General features: G+C 34.4%; 1 protein-coding gene across 1 annotated transcript; it reads left to right on the top strand.

The window, feature by feature from the left end:
- The first annotated feature begins 411 nt into the window (after positions 1–411).
- LOC126770062 (polycomb group protein Pc) lies at positions 412–19,556 on the top strand. The gene is made up of 3 exons (XM_050489208.1): positions 412–546; positions 1,229–1,626; positions 17,261–19,556. The coding sequence occupies exons 2-3, from the start codon at positions 1,558–1,560 to the stop codon at positions 18,029–18,031; spliced, it is 840 nt and encodes a 279-aa protein (XP_050345165.1). The 5' UTR covers positions 412–546; positions 1,229–1,557; the 3' UTR covers positions 18,032–19,556.

Here is a 19,556-nt window from a genome sequence, read left to right as displayed (position 1 = left end):
TGTGTATATTTATCGTACCATATCTCCCTATAATGTTATACCGACAGAATAAATAAATGTGTGCGCCGCGCCCGCATCCGGAGACCCTTCACGTCGTACGTAATTCAAAATGTCCGTTTTATTTTTCTATGTGAGTCGCGTCGTCACAAAAAACAAAGCGCTGATCGAGCGTAGCGCTTGAATAGAGCGAGAAGGAAATACACGTCGGCCGCTCTGTCGTGGACGGGGCGCGGCTCGACGCGTTACCATTGGCTATGGACATACGTCGCCCGCCGCCTGAGCTCACCGCCCAATCCTATTCGCTCTCTACGTTCTCCTCCCGCGCCCCGTGAACCCCAAAACACCGACCTTTCACGAATGCCGAACCGATTCGATACGACCGAAAATGCCTTAGTTACTAAACGTGCGTGGCGTGGACTGGACGTTGTTGCTGTTTTTTTATAAAAATATAAAATACCGGTTATTCCTGTCGTGGATTCAGGTATTGTTAACGTCACCAAATTTGTGTGTGATTTGCTTGGACAATAAATGGAGTGACCAATTCAGGTAATAAATAAGAAATCCATTAGGAATAATCTATATTATCATATAAAAATAAGATACATAACAATTAGCATCCAAATAACGTTTAAAACTTGAGATATACTCGAGCGTTTTTAGTGCCGGATGATCGAACGTAAAAGCGGTGTCCTCGTAATCAACGTAGGCCGGTCGGTTCGGCAACGCCGCGTGTAAATAATAGGGTAGGCGCTCGGTCTTTCTCTCGCAGCTGGCGCAAAGCGGCAACGCCGCATTCGCGCGCGACCGTGCCTCCACCGCGCTGCGCCACACCGCGACACCGTGGGGAATCGCCCGCCGCGCTCGACACAACGACTCGAGCGAGACGCATTCACCAACGCAATATACCTACCATACCAAAACGTAGTTCAATGACGACTTCGTTTGTCGTCTTGCCAATTAAACTAGTCTATACTTAAGAAAATAATCGTAAATTGGATCACTAATTATATAGTAATTACTTGAACCGACAGATCCAATGTAATAAATATCTTATGTACTTACATTATATACTTTTGTATTTTAAAAAATAAGTTATATATAATAGATATATTACACAGCTACCCAGTATGCAATAATCTCAATTACTTAGGTACGAAGGAATGCATAATATTATAATTGTTGAGCTCTGAAAATTCAAAACACTGATGAAAATAAAACTTGTTTACAGATATCGAGCGGGTGTTTGTGAATGCGTGGCGCACTCTATCGGGGTTTAGCAGCGTGAGGTCGCGAGACGTGCGGGACGGGGGCTTCCTCCCCCTACTTCAGTTTCTGCGGCGAGTTTGTACGGACAGGACGTGTTGCTGCGCGAGAAGATAACAGAAGCGTTCGCGCGGCAACTTTGAACAGTGACAGGGCACGGAGAGTAAATTGTGATAGAAATGTGTGTCGGATTGCGGTGCGCTACAAATTGGATGCAGTGATCGGATCACAATAATTGGATTACAGTGCTTTTTGGATTTGGATTTCTGTTTTTAACCACCATCCAAACTGGGGATGCACAAGATGGAGCTCGGCGACAGCGTGTACGCCGCTGAGCGTATCATGAAGAAGAGAATTAGAAAGGTGAGCTTATTTCTTTTGCGAAAGCGATTACAGCAATATATTCTGAGCTTGCGAAACTCACATTCGAGATCACATATCACCCACCTTATGTATTTGGTGCGCTTTATTGTAAGCCGCTGTTTCGCAACTAACGTTTGCCCGCTTCGCTTGCATCAAAACATTCTCGATTAATGCTTTGTAGTTACAAAAAATATGCATCGCACGTTATTTTAATTTAGATTTTGTGTATTTAATCCGAGCATTGTGATATCGGGAGCAGCTGTTTTATAACTTATCGCAAGGGTTTTCGTGTTCCTTTTAGAGCGACGTTTCGTCCCTTATTATTATCATGGTTCCCCTTGCGTGCTTATATTCGGAAACTGAGGGCAGTGAGAAACGCAATGCTTCTTTTGAATGGTACCCTTCTTGAGATCATGTTCAGTTTTTACAGTAAACAAGTTATGCTCATTGAGATTTGGTGTAGGGTCGGCTTGTCAATGTAATGTGAGATAATGTACTTTGTTACTAACCTGTAAGTTCAGAATTTTGCGCATGTTATCTTTGGTATAAGACTTGCAGATTATCTATTATTCATTTGTATCAGGAGATAATAACCTCAAGAAGATTGACGAATGCTATTGAATTTAAATGGATTTGTGTATATATAAACTTTCATAGTATTATACTAAATTTGTCAATCTTTTTAATGGCCTCGGCGTGGAAAGGTAAGTTATAGTTGTAACAACAACTCAGTGACAAAATTAGTTACAGATCATATTACCTACATTACTAACAGTATATAAATAATTAAAATTTAAATTTTATTGGTATATTTTGTGTAATACTATTTTTATAAAATTAAAAAAAAAAACGTTTCCAGCTAGCTATATTAAAACTTACTTAAAATAATTAATTATATTCTTATAAATAGTGACCTTATATTTCTTGGTATGAAATTAAAAAAAAACTTGTCTAATTTACTTTAACATAAAATAAAGGTAATAAACCTCAATAAGAAATAATTTTTACGTAAAGAATATCCCGATTAGGACAAGTCTGTAAGACATAAACTGAAAAGCATATGACATATTTCCTTTAGTCCCATCATCTTAGGTATCATGGTGGTTTCTTTTCAAATAACATACTTTTGAGTGGAACTTCGTTTACTTTACGAATTACATACCACTCAATATCATATTTGCTTACTGACATAATGTCCTACTCAGTCTACTGCCAGCTAATTTTATTATTAAGTTTTATTGTGTGTCAAACTCCCACACTAGAATATTACAGGCTCTTATATTAAATTATTCCTCTAATTAAATATCACGACAATTATGTAATAAAAAAGTCTCCTTGCTATAAATTAAACTTACGTATAAATATATTTTATTTTTTATTTATACTCTTATCACACTTGTATTCATCAAAGCAAAAATGCTACTTTAGTTACTAGTAGCGCCATCTATTGAATGCAAACTGAAAAACAAAAAACGACTAATTCACATTATGCAGCACATGTCAAGCACTTATAAAATTAAATTAATTATGCATATTGCTCTTAAATATTTTTAAGTGCTTATTAACATTTAACACTTGGTTACTATTGAACTGAATATATGTGTATATATTAATAACTTTAATTTGACATGCATTCGTATGATCGAAGATATATTTTTGAAAAAATGTAAGTAAAAACTCGGTAATAACATATAGTTAATTATTTCGTTAAAAAAAATATTAAATTTTATCTTTAAAAAAACGTATATTGTACAAATATTCACAAAAACATCCTTTATTTACTGTCTCATTCATTGCTATAAGCTTATTGTAAATCTATTGCTACTCTCCAGCGGCTTCTCTAGCGCTGTGTCAAATTTTGGAAACTACTTAATAAGCGCGGTTTTACAACAACAAACCAAATTCAACCTTATCCTAACTCCTTAACAACTATTTCACAACGCTATCCAAACACCTCGTTATCTGTCAGAATGGCTTAACATAAACGTAGATAAATTTTTTTTGAATACATTTCTTATCAGAAAGTAATACGGTTCAAAGTCCAATATAGGCGTGATCCTAGCATAGAAACTCCTTCACAGCGCTGTAGCCCTGGTATCTCGAAGTAAACGCGCCAGTATTCGGCACTGACCGAACCCACGTCGAGCGCGCATGCTCCCCGCCATTATTGTCAGCCAATGAGCGTCGAGCAGATTGTGCTAAGCGAAAATGCTCCACAATTACATTATATTTATTAACAAAGTTTACTTACGGTGTAAAAATGTTGTCTTGCATTAATTATAAATAAAAAAATATGATTTATAAAATAGGAAAGGCACTATTACATTTGTCTTACCTTTTTTTATTTTTGCAACTTACGAACGCCGAATAACTGACGAAATAATTCTGTGATTGTTGGTTAGATGGCGCTATTATGTATTTTTTACCAGAAATTTTATATTAACGATTGTTTATCTATAAATCTAAATTATTTGCTTGTCTTAAAAACTATTCACTCGATCATTGAAATTAAAATTAGTAGCTAATGAATTAAGAAAAAAAGTTAGTTGTAAGTTATAGCTACGCAAACGTCGATTCTATAATTTTCGGATATACCGCAATAATAAACGAGATAAAAATAACGCCAATAAATTATTAATTGAACATTTGACGCAACGGTTTCATATTTTTTGTGAAGGTAGGGCAGCGACGCGTGACAGGGATATCAACAATTTGATACGAATAGCTGCACTCGGAAGCAACACAAAGCCACCAAATTTTCTACAAATAATCGCCTGACAATACTTCGTTGTAATTTTATCCATCCTTATATCGTATTCTTATAAAAAAAAGATCGTACAGAAGAATGAAGTTCATAGAGTGGAATAGATACTATAGTTTTTTTAAATATATTATCTTAAATTAATTTGTAATAAAATATATATATAGATTTTATCTCAATGTAGTCAAGGTGGAGTGCTACTTAACAAATACAATATTTTATATCTTTTAAACGTATTATTAAGATTAAAAAATAATCCTAAGAATGGGTTGGTACCTACGTTTGATATTGGTTTTTGGCCTAAACCTTCAAAGCAACTCTTCGAAGAATAATATAGGTAGGTACGTGGCCAATAGCATTAGTAGGTAGGTACAATGAATTGGTAGGAAACCTTGTACTATATTGGAAATCGACTTTATATAACTACCATCAAAATGATGATTTTTTTAAATATTGTTTCTATTATTATAAGCATGATTATACTCCATAGGTTCTGCCGTTCTGTATTGAACGATCAATTATAACTAGGGTCTTATATACGTTATATACAGTTGTTCACGACCCCTCTTGACATAAAAACTTCCTATGCCTATGTGAAGGGATCCCCTATATTTAGAAAGCATACTTTATCGCAAACTCGTACGCTCCGAATAATAAAGTAGTGAATGGAGAAACGTCATATTGCAGTCGCCACACAATAAAAGTGTAGACGGTATTGTCTGTCACGCACACCAGTGCACGACACATTCCGTTACCGCGAACAGACGCCGATGAGAACTAACGATCAGATGATCGCAACTACCGTGCCAATATCGCTCTTATTATCATCGAATTAAAAAATAATTTGCAATAAACTAACATCGATATAACGCATTTGAAATATGATACCTTCATTACCGACACTGATCACGATTTTTTTCGAAACTCCTTGAATACACGTTTCATCAAAGCGTCGAACGAGTGCATCGTCATAAAAACTGAGAACACCAGGCCCGTTGCTGTGGCGTCATTACAGCACTGCGTCTCTTCGATCACCGGCGCGGGCGGTCGTTATGCCCCATGCATTATTATGTAAATACGAAAAAGGTATATTTAGTTTTTGTATTCAGACTTATCTGATTTAGATGAGGATAGTAATTAGTGGATATTGCTTGGAAGTAATGGTATTCCCACGTCACGAGTGTAAACCGATTTTTTTTTAATTTGATTTTTACACTATTTTAAATTATTATATAAAGTTAAAATTATTTGAAGTAATCTTTTATTATTATTTGCAAAATGTTGTATTAGGACATTGCTTTACATTAAATGACAATGGCATTTAATCAGAATGTTACGAAGGGTTGGAATTAGGGTCAGGGTATCGGGAAATATTTTGTTATAATCTCCCCCGACCCCTTGTGTCAGATCCACCCGTTCGGCATTGTGTTTTTTTTTCTTATCTGTCCTGACCCGGCTCCAGGACACGTCTCGCCCCGGGCTGTGATCCTCTTAATTGAGTTATTAGCGACGTATTTATATCGAGATTATACAAACATAATTACATGATGCAAGAGTTAGTAAATTTAATTTTAGTTTTTACAAAAATCGTGATACCTTCGAATGTTTACTTAATCACCAAGTCAAAAAAAAATCACGCATTATTTGAAGAAGGAAGATCCACACACACCGAAAACGTAATTTGATCAAATACCTTCAAAAGTTGGTCAAATTCTAATACTCTTAATCGTATTTGTAATGATTGTATACCAGATGCGATATCGAGAATTTATACTTTAAAATTGAAATAAAAAGTAATTGATATAAAATCTTATGACTTATCTTTAAAATCTCATATTCTCTTAATATTACCAATTCGAGGATAGGTATTAAGTCCTGTGTCGGCATAATACAAATCTTGTATTTCATTATTAGGGAGTATGTCTCTCGTACCTTATAAGACGATCTTGTACTTATTTATTCTATGAACATAAATCTTCCATCACCAGTGAAGTAATTAATTAAGGGTGAATATTTATTTTTGTATCAATTTGCTATATTTTTAAATAATTAAGATTATTATTTCATCGCGTTAATCCATGTAGGTAACAGATCGAGAAGATTCTCAGAATGTAAAGATAAATCTCAGTTCAATACCGTTCCCACCAGTTCAGTAACTCCAGTAGCTATCAAGCGAGGCGCGTCGCTTGACAGTGCATTGATTTAATTGTCGTCGAGTCGATGACCGTGGACCGCTAAGTGCACTCCATCGTACCGACACGAAACTGTTACAGTTTCATCTTATTACACCTCAACTCGACTTTAAATCATCTTTATCCTGAAATATCTTATCACTAAAACTATTCAACACTGAGAGTTCAATAAACTTCCATACCTAAAAGAAAGAGGGTGCTAAAAATTTCATTCAGAATTACAGTTAAAAAAAATATCATTAATTTTGAAGAATGTAGTTTATCATACGTGTAACTTAGTAGTAGTTATATGGTTGATTAACAGCTTAGTGTAAATTTAATTAATGACAACAGTGTTCGGAAAACAATAAGAATAATAATGTGCGGCACATCCTTTCCGAGCAACAGCTGGGTAACGACTGACGTGCGCGGCGTGCGCCGTCTGCAAAATGCCAAGCCGTGTTTGCCTCACCGTCCCACAAACTTGCTTACCTTGTCTGACATATCAATTTTCTCTTGCACACACAGCGCGCAAACGTAACTAACCGCGTTACTCCTCGGTCGTTCTATGCTCCTAGTACTTATGTTACAAAAGAATACGCGGATATTGGGCCTTCTTCGAAAAAAAAAAGTATTTTCTTTTTTTTGCGCCGACGAATTAATTTAAACTGGAATTATTATTATATATTTTTTTTTCTGTTTTGCTTAGTAAATTCCACCTGATGGTTTAAACCCTGTTTGACTTGATTGAAAGTAAATGGTTTAGTAACATTTGCATATTTTGTAAGTCTTAATCTATACTCGTATATACATAAAATACGAGCTTAATAATTTTTGACTGAGATCTGTAAATTTACCCAGATAAAATTGTCTTACATCTTTAGGCTAAGTTATTTCGCTACACAAGACTTCAACTGAAGATTTTTTTATCTTTATCGCGTTTTATATTCGCATACCTATGTTTGTAGTGAATGAAATAACAGAGTTAGTGATAGACATCACGTACGTCGACGTGGAGGTCTGTACGTGCACAGAATGTGCATAGTTCAGTCTTAGTTTAAAATCAAATAAACTTAGGTACTGGAATACAGAATGTGGTTTGTTATTTACCTACTTGTGATTCCATTTATTGTTTTATTAAATGGACTACTTGAATACCTACATTATGAAAATCGTAATTGCTTTAGTATAGACAACCAATGATCTTGTCGTAGAAGCCTTTCAGTGAATTTAAAAGATCACTTACTTTAGCTATTTCACACCATTCCCGAATGTCCTGGAACCAAAAATTAATTTTAAGTGCTTATTTCTCTTTCTTATTAATTTGAAGATGACATTGATCTTATATCATTAATGTACAGTATAGTTACTATAAAAATAAGTATTATGCCAAGATTTATATATCGTAAAATCGTCAAATTAAATGGAATATTAATCACACGATCATTACTTCAATTGCCTCAGGACTCGGATTTATCCGTATTCCTCCCCCGTATCTCCATCCTTTTAACGCCTAAAGAGGGTTCGAAATTAAATGCTCAAACCAAAATAATGCCTACGCGAATTTAGACCGTAGTAGATAGGAATAACGACCAATATCGTTTGACGTGTAATCACGACCTATCCAATATTGAAGGAGGAATTTTCTTTTACATTTTGCTTTAAATGGTATTTTGAAAAAATGTAATTTATTGTCGACTCAGCCAATTTGAACATAACTCATGGTAACATTAAAAAATCAAAATGCCACAAAACGAAATCCATGTCATTGTTTAAATAGATAATTAAATACAAATAGGACAGTCAACTTCCAAATATTTGAAGAGGCAATAAAAATACTTAAGTGTTAATTGATGTCCGAAAGCCGCGCTGTGCTTTGAGCGCTATCCGACACGATCGATGATATATATATATATATATATATATATATATCTTTGTATACACCGTACCTATATTAGCTATAAACAGTAAAATGTCTTATTAGAGAAAATTATTGTTATTTTATAGTAAAATAAGGGTATTTTAATGTATTCACTGTTTTATGACGACAGTTAAATGTATGTAACCTAACCTCCTCTTCTGTTGACAATAAAAACATTTTGATAATGTTAATAATTTATTAATATAATATAATTAAAAAAAAAAATATTTCTTGCATTTCAGTCATATTCTGAGATATTGTTTAAATTAGTTCATAGTGTACTTAGTAAGTTTCAAAACCAAAACAAACACTTTCACGGACAGTTCACAGTCGTGGTTCGAGCAATTTGAGAGATTCATGTTTAAACGCCTGATCGGTCCCCGTGGGCCAGGCCGCTCCCGGGCCATTAATCTTCCTCCCCCTCCCCCATCCTCTCTCCTACCACCCTCTTTTCCTGTCGCAGCTAAAGTCGGCCAGCAATTTGTGACAGAACGACGACGAAATGTTACCGTCAGACCGATGTCGGCTGAAATGTTGTGGTCTAACTCTGGTTTATTTATGGAATTAAAAATAATTATTTGAGTAAATATAAAATTTATGTGAAAAATGTATGTTTGAATTACACCACTGCTTAAGGCAAACATGCCTGTAATATTTACTAATATCGATTATAAATGCGAAAGTAACTCAGTAGGTATGTCTGTGTGTGATCACGACTAAATCGATGCACCTGTCATAATTTAATTTAACATTGAGGTCTTCTAGGACCTCGATAAAGACACGAGCATATAAAGTACGAAATTATGAGAAAAATATAAACGGAGCTATCTCCGTTAATATTTATGTAGGAGAACAGCTAGTAAATAAAATTTAATACATTACAAACATATTTATATACAAACTAATTGTTATTTCTACGCTTAACTCATATACTCTATTGTTTCACTATGTTAATTTCTTTTAAAACAAAGCAGACGAAACCAATGAAATTCCTGCAATGCGATCTCTGCAGCGAACGAACAATTTATTATCTGTCTGGCAACCGGCCAACGATGCTCTTTAACTATCTATTTTATCTATGGACTCGACACCTATATCATTTTGTCTACAGCAAAGACAAATAATAGCTTTGTTGATATTTATATAATAGGCAATCGAGCCACAATCATAATGAGGGTTCATTTACAAGATCACTCGTTAGACAAGTTGGCACGCGTCCAACTCTGTTCGTTGTCTACAAAACGTTCTCTTAAAACCGACTTTAACTTAATAGCATACCTCGCACCATCAATAACTTTAAGATTTATATATTTATATGGAAAACGCATTCGTTCTCATTTCAAGACCTTTTGTTTCTATAAACGTAGTTACCCATGGCTATCGCGATATAAATCGCTATGACTTGCTATATATGGGTATTTAAGTGCAAGTCTCTTTGAAAGCGTTCTAACAGATTTAGCTGAGAATGATAGCTGTCTTTATCAATAATCATAAAATACTCTACTGATCTGTTTGGAACTTGTAAAGTATATCAGTACCGCTGACGTCATTACAGCGATCCTTCGGACTGAAATACTTCGTGATAAAAAAGAATCCGCGACACTACTAAGATAAATGCATAAATTTGACGCTTTTTGATGTTACCGTCATTCGTTTTGTTTTAGACAAATCATAAACTCGGTACAAAAATATATTATATAAACTAATTACAACAAACCGCGCCTATAAATAGTTTTATTTAAATAAGTTTACCTTATAAATAGACATAATTAAATTATTAATAACACAAAAAAACAGATGTAATCAAATGCCTTAGATTCGTTGTAAATCAATTTTAATTTAAAACCAACAATATCGGTTTTAAAACTATTGTTTTCTTCCTGTGTAAATGTTACACATATATCTTTTGATATTCCATGTTTATTTGTACATTTTATAAAGTAATTGAATAACGTTAAAAGATAGCGTCCGACAATAACTTTAAACCTAGTGACAACCGTTAACCCACAAAATATGTTAAAAGAACTCTTTTCTGTAATAACAAACTCGAGACACACAGCCAAAGACGGTCTTGAAATATCAACTATAATATTCGACATTGACCATTATATTTATAACATTTCAAGAATACACAAATCAAAATAATAGCCCCTTAAGTCGCTTGTCAATATTTCATTGGTAAATAATGAAATGAGTTCTTACAGAATAGTACTGCTGTAGAAATTATGCAGAGAAATGCCAATGGTAAATTTAAACAATCGTAAAATTGTTTTACGTAGTTACCTAGACGATTTTATAGTCCCGCTTCATTAAGCGTTCATTTATATTGTGTTTATTTCACGATTATCTTCAACGTCTATGGCAATTTAAAATACTTTAATACGAGAGTGTCTCAATTACAGACAAACAGATGCGATAAAAAAAATGCGATCAATACAACAATAACAAAATAAACGTTTTTATTAAATGAAAAAGATTATCTGAATCACTTTGAATTACAATTTCAATACCTAATAGATATCGGCAATTGAAAGTTATCGATTATTTTAAACATCCACTTATCATATATATTTACTGGTAGTAGGGCTTTGTGCAAGCTCCTCTGGGTAGGTACCACCCACTCATCAGATATTCTACCGCAAAACAGCAATACTTGATATTGTTGTGTTCCGGTTTGAAGGGTAAGTGAGCCAGTGTAATTACAGGCACAAGGGACATAAAATCTTAGTTCCCAAGGTTGGTGGCGCATAAGCGATGGTTGACATTTCTTACAATGCCAATGTCTAAGGGCGTTTGGTGGCCACTTACCATCAGGTGGCCCATATGCTCGTCCACCTTCCTATTCTATAAAAAAAAATATGTCTATAATACTGTTACAAATAAAACGTAATTAAACGTAGAATCGATCGGTAGAATGATGACGCTGTAAGTTTAAATTTAACATCTAACAGGCATTAACTGATTTATAGCTACAATCGTTCGAAACAGATCAACCAAACAGTTAAATATGCGGGCTCTCCTAACGAAACGAGCTATTTACATATCTTGAAACGATGATTTATAAATGCCATAATAAATTGGTCCTTTGAAGATAAAATCTCTTTTTATTTGGATAATATCCATCATGTATTCAATTTAAATTTGATGGAATTTCAACAAAATTGCATCTACGAGCACTTTTAATCATAATTTTGTTTGAAATGGAAAAATAGCGTAATTTCACGTCTCATGTCTTAATTATATTCGTTAAATGTACGCTATAGCTTGAATAGTTCATTCTGACCAAAACAAAAAATAACATATTTTATCTCGATAATCTGATTCAGTAAGTGTTACCCGTTACCAGTTTTCAAATTAACAATATGAAATATAAAAACTTAACCAGCTTAACATACGATGTTAATAGCAAAGCAAAGGTAATACAGCACAACCAATAACTTAAACACTATATTTATGTCTAACATACTAATAAAATGGACGGTCAGCGAAGAAAGATCGATCTTTATATTCGTTTCAATCGGATAGAACAATATACCTACTTAATGAAATATCGGTAATAATTGTCCTGTGCATAATACGTAAGCATCTTTATTCTTAAAATGGTGTTTGCTTTTCCCCGCGACTCAGCATCATTTATTTCTTCTAGGCCCTAAGCAACCTCGGAGGCAAGTTCATTACGATCGGTTCAGTAATTTAGTTGTGACAAGGTAATATACCGAGTTTGATACTACCGCATTTATAATATTAGTATAAATTATATATTATGTATACATAACTACATCAACTATTGTTGTTATGTAGAAACTTTATATAACACATTAATAAAGCTATAAGTTTAAGGCTGCATTTCAAAATCGGCGTTTTTGCCATGTAAAAAATAAAGGATACCCATACTTACTCTCCTTGTGGCTGACGCTTAACATTATTAAGATTATACTCACTAAAGTATGGAAGCATTGTTAATAACGTTTATATACAGAAACACTTGCTTAAACAAAAAATATAGTAATTATTTGTAGTGTTCGCTCACCGTCTCATACAGGTTGAGAAATGAAACTGATTTTGACGTGACTAAACATTTTTTAATCTGTACCTAACATATAGATCGATTAAAAAAAGCAAGCAGTATTAAAGACGAGCTAAACAGAAAAAAATATTTTAATAATACCCGCTACAGTTTTCTGCATGCCATACTGCGATGGTCAGTTTGACAATATATTTAAGTCATTTTCTGTGCTCACATTATGATAAAAAACTAAAAAATATGACGCGACGCGCATATTTTATTAATATGGATAAGTATAATAGTATGACATATGTTATTGGTACGTTCACGACTCATTTTGCACTAAATGTCAACGCAAGAATTACCCGATACAATTCCAAGAAAACTTGCTTAAGTTGTGTATCAAAGTAAAAAAGCCTTCAAGACGTGTTCAAATTACAATGACGATTGTTATTGAAGTACATATGCTTCATGCATTATAAATAACAAAACCTCTAAAGGCTTGAATATGCAATTAATTCCTCACCTGAGTATCGTATTTATAATTGTTAATTAACTCATTAATTACTGCGATCGACTCTAATTGGCGTCTATGATCCCGAGACGTGGTCCGCCCATGGCAATACTACAACCATCAAAAGCGCCAGTTTATATATACGCCCAGTTTGGAGGAAAATCAACCTTATCACCTTGTATTAGAGGTAGGCGGGTCGCATAGGTACCGTGGTGGGCTCGACTCAGGCGTTGCGGGGGTGGAGGCAGATGGAGCGGGGGCGGAGCCCCTCTCCCTTCGCCCCGCCCGCCGTCCAATCGCCGCTCAGCCGTACGACTTCACCTTGCTCGTACGTCCCAATGATCCTTTTTATTTTTTCTATAATATGATGTGTTTTTATTTAGTTTTGAATTTAAGGTTTTATTTTTGAAGATTGAATGACAGAAATATTTATGATACTCATTTTTTCTTTTTATTTATATAAGTAGTTACATGGTTTTATAGATGAGACTTCGTGGAACGCATAATGTTACCAATAAAATGTAACAAAAACACAAACAATTAAGTACTTATTCTTAACAATCAATAAAATTAACAAAGTTTTAATGAGCTTATACAAATGACAATAAAGAACTTGTATGGATAAACGTATGTTTATGCGTAAATATGGCGTGATACAGTCAAAAAAGTTTCTAACACTTTAACTCTGCTTTGTTTTTATAAGGATATATTACATAAAGACCTTACCCATTATTGTTTATAGATAGATACGTATATGCTTTGTTCATAATCACCTAAATAGAAGCTAAGTTAGCTTTTTCGTACCTTTTACTTAATTTCCCACATTCATTTCAACCGAATTCAATTACAAAAGAACTTTAATACCGTTAAAGCTTATAGTTTCCAATTGTTCTTAAGTGATACTTTAGTACTTACCTATGTATAAAATAATCTTTTTATGAGATATAGTTATAAGATATAGTCATTTTATAAATTGTGACGATACAAAAAAAAATCAAATAAAACTGTTAAGTTTTTACTTCACGATTTACCTGAATGACAGAGATAGGAATAGATTTTGATAGATTCCAACCTAAATGTTAAGAAAATTGTTCTCAAAAAGAGGAGAGGAGGCCTTTAGCCCAGCAGTGGGACATTCACAGGCTGTTACGGATTTTTACGGAACCTAAATGTAGATCGTCCATTGTAGTAATTTCTTAAATTAATTGTTTAAAAAGAAAGTAAGTGTTATGTATAAGATCGCGTGATGAATGTTTTCCTTGTAATGTTGTATATATACACGAACAGTACAATTATGTAAAAAGTTACCACTTACCTAAGGTAGATGGCAGGTAGGTCCTATATTTTAGGGAATAGTTAATATCATCTAATGATTCTAAATGATTATACTCTCGTGAAGCAGGGAGAGGTCGCTGTTTACTATGTAACTTACTATCGGGTAAACAATAATTAAATTTACTGAAATAAACCTTTATGGAAGTACTTTTAATCATTTTTCTTATCAAAATGAATGAAAAAAAAAACAACAAAACTTATTTAATATTTCATTAAAAAGACGTCCGTACAAAGTCACAACGCGCTCCTATGTCCAACTCACCCTTCATTACTAAAACCAATAAGACGCGAGGGTTCACAACATTATGAAATTCCAAAACGTACTATGTGCATGGAATTTCAATTGAAAATAAACTCTGATGCCTCAGTGTAAGGGTCAATTTCAATTATTACTCAAAAAAAGTTCAAAGAGAAAGGTCCGTAATAAACATTGGTTTTATATTGGGTCGTTCGTGTAATTTGTGTCGCCACAGGTGTTCGATATAAGATCGGTTGTCTGTCAATGCTACCTAATTAATTCGCTGTATCCATATCACACTATTATAATTATATATCATATCCTGTTTTTGCCTGTTACGTTTTTATTGCTAAACCTATTTTGATAAAATTTGGATATTAAAACTTAGTCTGTCCAATATACAAAACATTAACCGCTAAGTGGGTAAATTGTTCCTTATTTTATACAACATCAATCAACTTTATTTGTCATTTAATTAGCAGATGTCCAAACTTTTTACATAATTACACGCTTATGTAAAAAGTGCTTATGTGGTTCCCTCTGTAATTAAACAAGCTGCTTTGTCCTGCGAATTTTCTAGTAGGTTAGACTACTTTTAAATTTCAAGTAAGAATTTATTTTTATTACTTCCTGAACACTCGTTTTTCGAGATAAAATGTATCTTACTTATATATAAGGTTTGCTTGTCTCCTTACAATTATGATTTGTAAGGAGACGAACTCAATGTTATTAAATACCTACCTAAGCATAAAACATAAATTAATATACACATGAGCCAACGATGATCGATTTAATAGGTAAGTACGTACGCGCATACAAGTGAACCGATCAGAAATAAGTTACCAGTGAGCGTGATTTACCTACGAACGCGATTAATTCAACTTTTAGGAATAAAAACGCTGTAACTTTATAGACACCTACCCGCACATATATTAGTAACCGCCTGTTAATGTCCCACTGCTGGGCTAACGCCTCCTCTCCCTTTTGAGGAGAAGATTTGGAGCTTATTCCACCACGCTGCTTCAATGCGGGTTGGTAGAATACACATGTGGCAGAATTTCAATGAAATCAGACACAGGTTTCCTCACGATGTTTTCCTTCACCGTCAAGCACGAGATGAATTATACACACAAACTAAGCACATGAAAATTCAGTGATGCGTGCCCGGGTTTAAACCCACGATCATCGGTTAAGATTCACGCGTTCTAACCACTAGGCCATCTCGACTTTTTATTATATTACATATTTACGCACATTTATTGCGTTTATAATTTCACATAATCGATTATCTATATCTTCTGATAAACGCGAAAGTATCAGAGCTTAATTTCAAGCCGGTCAACTTGGATTGTACGTACTGAACACTGGCTTATGTCAGGGCAGGGTTCACTCGCGTGTTAGGGAGTTAGGGTCGGAAGAATCCTATGTCCCTTTCGGTGTAAAAACTTCATGTTGGTCAGTTGAGTAGTTAAGACGGGAAGCGTAACAAACTAACAAACTTTCGCATTTATCATGTTAGTTGAACGTGTGATCCTCTTCGGCTTTAATCATAAATAATAGAAAGAGATTCGCAGTATGTTTGTCTTTATAGCAACGCGATAACCATATAGATATATGGCGTGTATTAATTGTAATATTTGTTCATATCACGTAAATGTTGATACTTACATTTATTTTAATAACGTCATCGGTCAAAACATCCCTCGTTAGGTACAAAAAAAAATAAAAATATCGTAACTTATATTTTCGTGATTTACAAGCATTAAAAGATTCCTTAGTCAGTGGCTGGTAAAGAAATGACAAGAGGTAAAAATATGAAGGCACTTCGGTATCTACTAATAAAACAAAAAAATATTCATTTCTTGCTTCTGGAAATGAGGCAATATTTAAACAATGCCTTTTGCATTAAATAATAAGTGCAATACCAATGCTATGTTATGTCTTGAATTAATATTCATAGTTCTGTATATACACCTACATAGCTATATAAACAAAATGTGTCGTAATGAAATTAGATCGTAATGTGATAAGCTTAGTGAACATTATTGCATGTTATTACAATAAGTTAGATATAACGGCATGTTCTCTGTCACGGGGTACGTTTCGGGTCCGATCCCGGGGGAGATAGCCGACAGCTGTTCCGAGCAGGTGCGCCCCGAAACTGCGAACCCGGATCGACCTGTGCCTGTCTTTATCTTTTCTTTTTTCGTTTTTTTTTTATAAAAGCATGATTATTTTTAATTTATTTATCATCGTTATCGTAATACTTATTACATATTGTAATGTGCAATGCCTAATAATAAGAATTTACATACCTAGCTAACAATAGTCATCTAAGCAAGTAAAAGTATATATGTATATATATGTAGCATATGTATGTCATTACCAATCGTTTCTTTTCTTTATCGGTCGTAACATTTTTAAACAGATTAGGTATAATCCATAACTAGAGGTAATAAAGATAATCTCTAAGAATATAAAAAGTATGGTTGCGTGGAAATAGGTAGAGATAAATTAACTGTATAAAAGTTTTTAGACCGCTTAAAATGTAGGAATCGCGAATAATCAGCGGGGTTATGTGCAACCCTCCGGTCGGTGCACGCCACCGACCAGTCACGCCATGCCAGCGCACCGGCGCGCTCGTGTCATAATTTCCAACGAATAACCACGACCATACTTCTATTACAGAACAAAGTGGAGTACTACGTGAAATGGAGAGGGTGGAAACCGAAGCACAACACCTGGGAGCCGGAGGAAAACATTCTCGACCCGCGGCTCATAGAGAGCTACGAACGAGGCGAAGAGTTGCGGCGACAGGGCCGAAAGCGGGAGAGGGAGCATTCGCCCGTCGAACGAGTGCGAAGCGGATCCGAGGAACGGCATCCGCCACCTGGGAAACGCAAGGCGGAAGTCCTTTCGAAGGAATCTGGGAAAATCGGAGTAACCATCACTATGAGTCCGCCAGCAAAACGTCACGATTCTACGAAACTAAACGGTGGAAGAACGCACACGCAACCCCCACCTCCTGCAGCCCCACCCGGCGGAGCGGCAGCCCCGGCGTCTCCGGCAGTGGAAGCGGCTGCCCCCAGGACAGGCCCGCGGAGAGCGCCGCACTCACCTGAGGAGGCAGATGCGCATACACCGCCAGACAGAGAACGACGATCCGATACCCAACCTGCAGCCACGGCACCGGCAGAGCCGAAAGGTGCCCGGCCACCGCCACCCGCCCCCCAACCCGAGGACGAGGACTCCTGGGGTGAAGCGCCCGTAACTGTTCCGAACCCTCCCCCGCCCCAACCTCGTCGTGGAGCCTCGTTCTGGCTGGCGCGATCTCCAGTCGCCGACCAAATCTTCATAACGGATGTGACCGTCAATCTCCAAACGGTCACGATCAGAGAATGTCGCACAGAGAAAGGATTCTTTCGGGGGCGTGAAAAGCGGCCACTCGATTTAACATAAACTCCCCGAGTGTTTCCATGTACAAATTATTATTAATGGACATTGTAAAGATGATAGGTAGCTAGTATTTATTTAGTTGTTGCATTGAATGTATGGTGATTAGACCATCGAGTGATATATTTGATTCTTCTATGCCTCATTGAATCATAATATAAAGATAAATTTTCCCTGCGCAACCTCAAGGGCAATATAACCACCAACATGTAAACAAATAGGCAAATTATTGTCAATTGTTAAACATAGAATGTCTATTATTTGTTGACTTATTGATAATAATAATGATATTGACTGGTAATTGTACCTCCCAGTATACTACTTTACTGTAATGTACATTAGTTTAATAGCTCTATTGCTTTAATGTGAATTTTATATAATATCTGACGTAACTACATATATATCTGCAGCTTAATTTTGTAAACAATTACCATAGTGTAATATAAATTTCTATTACCAATAAATAATCATGATATATATATTTTAATATAGGCAGTTTAGTTTGATAAATTAAAATGTTAATAATATTCAATTTCATGAACGAATCTCGTGTGACTCGACCTTTATAATTATTAGTAGGGAACTGTATATAAGTTAGTTTCGTTTGTAATTGAAACAATGGTGAATGTGTTTAAATATTCTTTGTTTTATTTTTGTTATTGTTATTTATGCGAGCTTCATTTTAAATGTTCCATTATTCTATGTGATTCTCAGATTATTTTATCTTTTATTATGAGATATTGTCTATGATACTACATAGTTAAAAGTATTTTGAAAATAATAATTCAAGGACATAATCATCTTATAATACAATAGTCAAATAATTATTTAATTTATTAACCCAAAACGCTGTTTATGAAATGAGCTAATTGTTTTGTTTGTGTAAATATGTTTTTTTTTTTTTTTAATTATAAAATTTAATGATCAGGGTTACCATATTGCTTAGAAATGTCAAAATATTACAATACTTGCATACTGATATAAAATATGCTTAAACAGAAATAATTTATATAAATACTATATAATTTTCTTTGATAATTTGAAGTCGATAGCAGCAAGGGTAACTCTTTTCACATTAGCTTCATGGTCCGGAATACCATTGTACAATTTAATGTCTATTGTTATAACTATTATTTGGTTCCTCTTATTTAGTAAAATGTGGAGGTGTGAACTCGTATTTCTAAGTTTTAGGTGATTACTTAATAAAACAATTTTAACGATTATATATAAAATTTTGACTTTAAAATAGTCTAAGACTGGAATTTATAATAGCATATGTTTTCTTTAATACTACATTTTATACGTATTTTAATATCTTCAATTATTATAAAATATTATAAACCTCTCGCAGTATAATGTGAATTAATGAAACCATAAAATTGTTTTATCTAAAGTACTTTTGAGTTAAATAGTGCATTTTAATAGGAAGAGTTGTAAATATTGTAAATATTTTAGTATGATAGAGCACTTGTTTTATAATGTGATAGTCCTCACACATTGTAGCCTGTAAATAAATGACAATGAAATTAGA

Source organism: Nymphalis io, chromosome 8, assembly GCF_905147045.1.
Source record: "Nymphalis io chromosome 8, ilAglIoxx1.1, whole genome shotgun sequence".
NCBI classification, from domain to species: Eukaryota; Metazoa; Arthropoda; class Insecta; order Lepidoptera; family Nymphalidae; genus Nymphalis; species Nymphalis io.
Note: the sequence above shows the minus strand (reverse complement) of the source record. Positions and strands in the feature narration are given on the sequence as shown.